Source organism: Wolffia australiana, chromosome 12 (genome assembly GCF_029677425.1).
Source record: "Wolffia australiana isolate 7733 chromosome 12, ASM2967742v1".
Lineage (NCBI taxonomy): Eukaryota > Viridiplantae > Streptophyta > Magnoliopsida > Alismatales > Araceae > Wolffia > Wolffia australiana.
Genome location: NC_135846.1, coordinates 13,372,399 through 13,376,133, shown reverse-complemented (window position 1 = coordinate 13,376,133; position 3,735 = coordinate 13,372,399). Strand labels below are relative to the sequence as shown.

Genomic DNA, 3,735 nt, shown 5'->3' with positions numbered 1-3,735 from the left:
TATCAGATATGTCTTACATCTGGACAGATACGGAACAATGCTGACCATTGTAGATATTTATCTATTTTCAAATGTGTAACTTTCAAAAACTTATCGCCTCTCACAAAATTCCAGTTTACCATCAGATGTGATGTGATATGATGTGATGCAGTTTTGGAGAATATTATGGAAGATATGAGAAAGTATCACTGGGGCAATGCATTCCAATATTGATGTTATGGATAGTATCTCCCATAAAAAGACAAAACTGACTGGACCCCACCAACTTCCTTATCCCCTCAATGTTTACTCAACAAATCATATCTCGACACGTGTCGTCCATCCAAAGTCAGCAACGTGGACACTGTGTTTATCCGATGACTAAACCCAGGACTAGACCGTCACCGCCCGGTGAGCATACCGCAGCCACCTTCTCTCAGTCTCCTCCTCTCTGCCACTCTATCTCAGGCGATTAATCTCTTTGGCGGTGACGAGACCGCGTTGCCAGAGATGGGCCCCACCAGCTCGGGTCACCTCCTCTGTTTTCAATTCTCCGCAGTAGTAACCTCACCGGCGAGTGACCGTACTCCGTTCCCGCGCCCTATAAATACGTCCCCTCCCAACACCTTAATTCAAATTAATTAACTCTTTAACTTACTTCAGTAGCGAAGTAATGGCGGCAGCGGCGGCGACGGCGACGGCGACGGCGATGGCGGCGTCTTGCGATAATTTCCGATTGCGCCATAGCCGATTCTTCCCTCTTCGATCGATCTCATCTTCGAGATCGTGTTTGATCAAGAATGTCGAGATCAGATCAAGGATGACTCTGTCTACGAAGTCGATGACGGACGATCGGGTCGATATGGACGAGAATCCGTCCGGAGTCATCTCCGGAGAGTGGCCGGATAGCTTCTCCCTCCTCTCCTTTGACGATCTTCGCGGATACCTGGAAACTCACATCTTCGAGCATAACGTAAGCTGAATTAGAAGTGCACTTCGAATTTGAAGAGAATTTTTTGTCCCAGTGACTTGTCTTTTTTTCTCATTAATCCGAAATTGCGGCGAGGAGATTGTTACGTTCCTTTCCCAGAGAATATACGTGTTTTATATGTGAATTTTTTTTATTTGATTAGCATGCCTTATGTTTTCAGTAATCCGTTTTTGTCACACTTAGATTGTTTTGATTCCTTTCCAAAAGAGTAACATGTCTTGTTTTTCAGTAATCCATTTTTGTTACAATTAGATAGTTTAATTCCTTTCTAAAAGAGCAACATGTCTTATTTTTCAGTGATCCATTCGGTAGCAGTGAGATTGTATTGTTCCTTTCCAGAAGAGTAACATGTCTTGTTTTTCAGTAATCCATTTTGGTTACAATTAGATTGTTTAATTCCTTTCCAAAAGAGTAACATGTATTGTTTTTCAGTGATCCATATCGGTAGCAATGAGATTGTATTTTCCTTTCCATAATAACATATATATCCACATTACCTGTCTTATTTTTTCATGATCCAGATTTGTAGCAATGAGTTAGCATCGTTCATTTTTTAAAAAAATCTGATATTTTGTTGCAGCGGATGGAGAGACCTTCTGTTCACTTGTCTGACGTGATGGCCACCAAGTTTAAATCGGCGACTGTTGATCAGACTTTGGAGGAGATCGATCATCTCTTCGAGGTCATCCCTGGGCTCCCTGTTCTTGATCATGAGCTCCGTTGCGTCGGCGTGATAGCCAATAGCGACAGGAGCAAAGCCGCCAAGGGGGTGAGGATTATATTCTATTTCATGTATCCTCAAAAACAATTTTCAAAGTTTTCTCATAAGTTTCTTACTGATTTTACCAACTTGTGCTTGCAGTTGAAGAGCAAAGTGACTGAAATCATGTCTTCTCCAGCTGTGACGCTTACTCCTGATAGAACAGTCATGGGTGGGTACTTGATCTTCCCCATTTATTGTTCAATGTTTGGTCCCGCCCCAATTTGACAGAACAGTCCCGTCCATAGTCTGTCCCGTCCCAAATAATCTTGTCCGCCCATCCTCGGACGAAAAACAATCCGCCTCGGAGTTTAGATTTGACGGGACTAAGAATCATCCTCCTGTCCCCAGACAGGATGAAATAACCGTCCATCTAGGGACTTGGATAGCAGATGGGGCAGTTTCTATACTCTGCGAGGGTCATGAATCTATAGTGCAGGGACGCGGACGGGACGAATTTTTCGTCCCGGGACGAATTTTTCATCCCGGGACGAAAAAATCGTCCCGTCCGAGGATACGGACGAATTTCAGGACGAAAATTCATCCCGGGGACCACCGGACGGGACGGTTTTCATCCCGTGGGACAAAAAAATCATCTGTCCGGAGGTCTCCGGACGATGAACGGACGAATCTGCACGGAAAACCGCTGGATTTACATCCAACGGTTGAGATGTTGCCACATAGCCTCGCTAGGACAATTTATAATATATTATAACATATTATAATCTATTATAATATACTAAAAATATAAAATGTGTTTTTTCGTCTGGGACAAATTTCGGGACGAAAATTCGTCCGGAGAGGACTGGGAGGGACGATAAACCATCCCGAGATTATTGGACGGTTTTTTTGTCGGTGGACAAAAAACTGTCCTGTCCTTCGTCCCTGAGCTAACACCGGACGTATGACAGGACAAAATTCGTCCCGTCCCGTCCTTCGTCCACGTCCAGGACGATCCGGAACTATACCTGAACAAGACGATTTTTTTGTCCATGGATGAAATAACAGTCCCATCCAGGTCTGTGCAGTATATCTCCATTGTCCCATGGGACAGTCTGCCCTGTCCAAATCTTGACCATACAGTCCCGTCCATAGTCTGTCCCGTCCCAAATATTTTCGTCTACGTCCTGTCCTGTCCTGAAACAATCCCGTCAATGACGTTTGGAACGGAAAACAATAGAAGTTCTGAATCATAGAATATCTTAACTTCGAGAAAAATATCATAGATTGGAATTTTAGTGCATTCATCCTCGTCCGCCCGTCCCCTCCTCTGTCTAGTCTGACGGCGAACGGGACGGTTTTTTCGTCCCAGGACCTTACCGGTGAACTTGCTCATTAATCTTGTTGTTTTCTCTGCAGAGGCTGCGGCTTTGATGCTGAAGAAGAAGATACACTTGATTCCAATTCTGAACAACGAGGAGAAGATCATCGGTGAGTACCCAGAAAATATCACAGATCAAATTAATATGATATTAAGTTTTAAACATTTTATGTTAATAGATTAAATTTAAAACATTTTTGCCTTCACTCCAGGGATGGTCACGAGCATGGATATTTTCCAAGCATTGGAGACAGCGATAGCATGAGATTTTTCCTTCTCTTAATGTATTATCTGTATATATATATATGGTATAATATTATATACTATGTTTATTCTCCATGTAAAGTGCGAAGTAAACTACCCTTTTTTTTATTTCGCTAGTACTTGATGGCTTGTAGCCTTCTGTACTTTCTCCTATGTTTGTATCGTCATGAAAATATGATAATAAGAATAATTATTTTGTGTGAAATATATTAAAAATATCTTAAGCTCCTTGACATGGGTGTGGTAGAGAAGAACATAAATTGAAGTTATTTAGTTTTACTAAAAATGATATATGTAAATAATGATTTGAAGACTTATCTCTGACAACTTAATTATCTTAAAACAGCGTAACAATCGAAAATCAATAATATTTTCTTCACAAATATCTCAAGACTCGTACAAAGAATATTGCGAATGCAA

The 3,735-nt window shown here is 41.7% G+C and overlaps 1 protein-coding gene across 1 annotated transcript; it reads left to right on the top strand.

Moving 5' to 3' along the window:
• The first annotated feature begins 611 nt into the window (after window positions 1-611).
• Window positions 612-3,520, top strand: LOC144710248 (uncharacterized). Its single transcript, XM_078583965.1, has 5 exons — window positions 612-952; window positions 1,551-1,739; window positions 1,833-1,902; window positions 3,090-3,161; window positions 3,264-3,520. The coding sequence occupies exons 1-5, from the start codon at window positions 653-655 to the stop codon at window positions 3,314-3,316; spliced, it is 684 nt and encodes a 227-aa protein (XP_078440091.1). The 5' UTR covers window positions 612-652; the 3' UTR covers window positions 3,317-3,520.
• The last annotated feature ends 215 nt before the right edge of the window (window positions 3,521-3,735 follow it).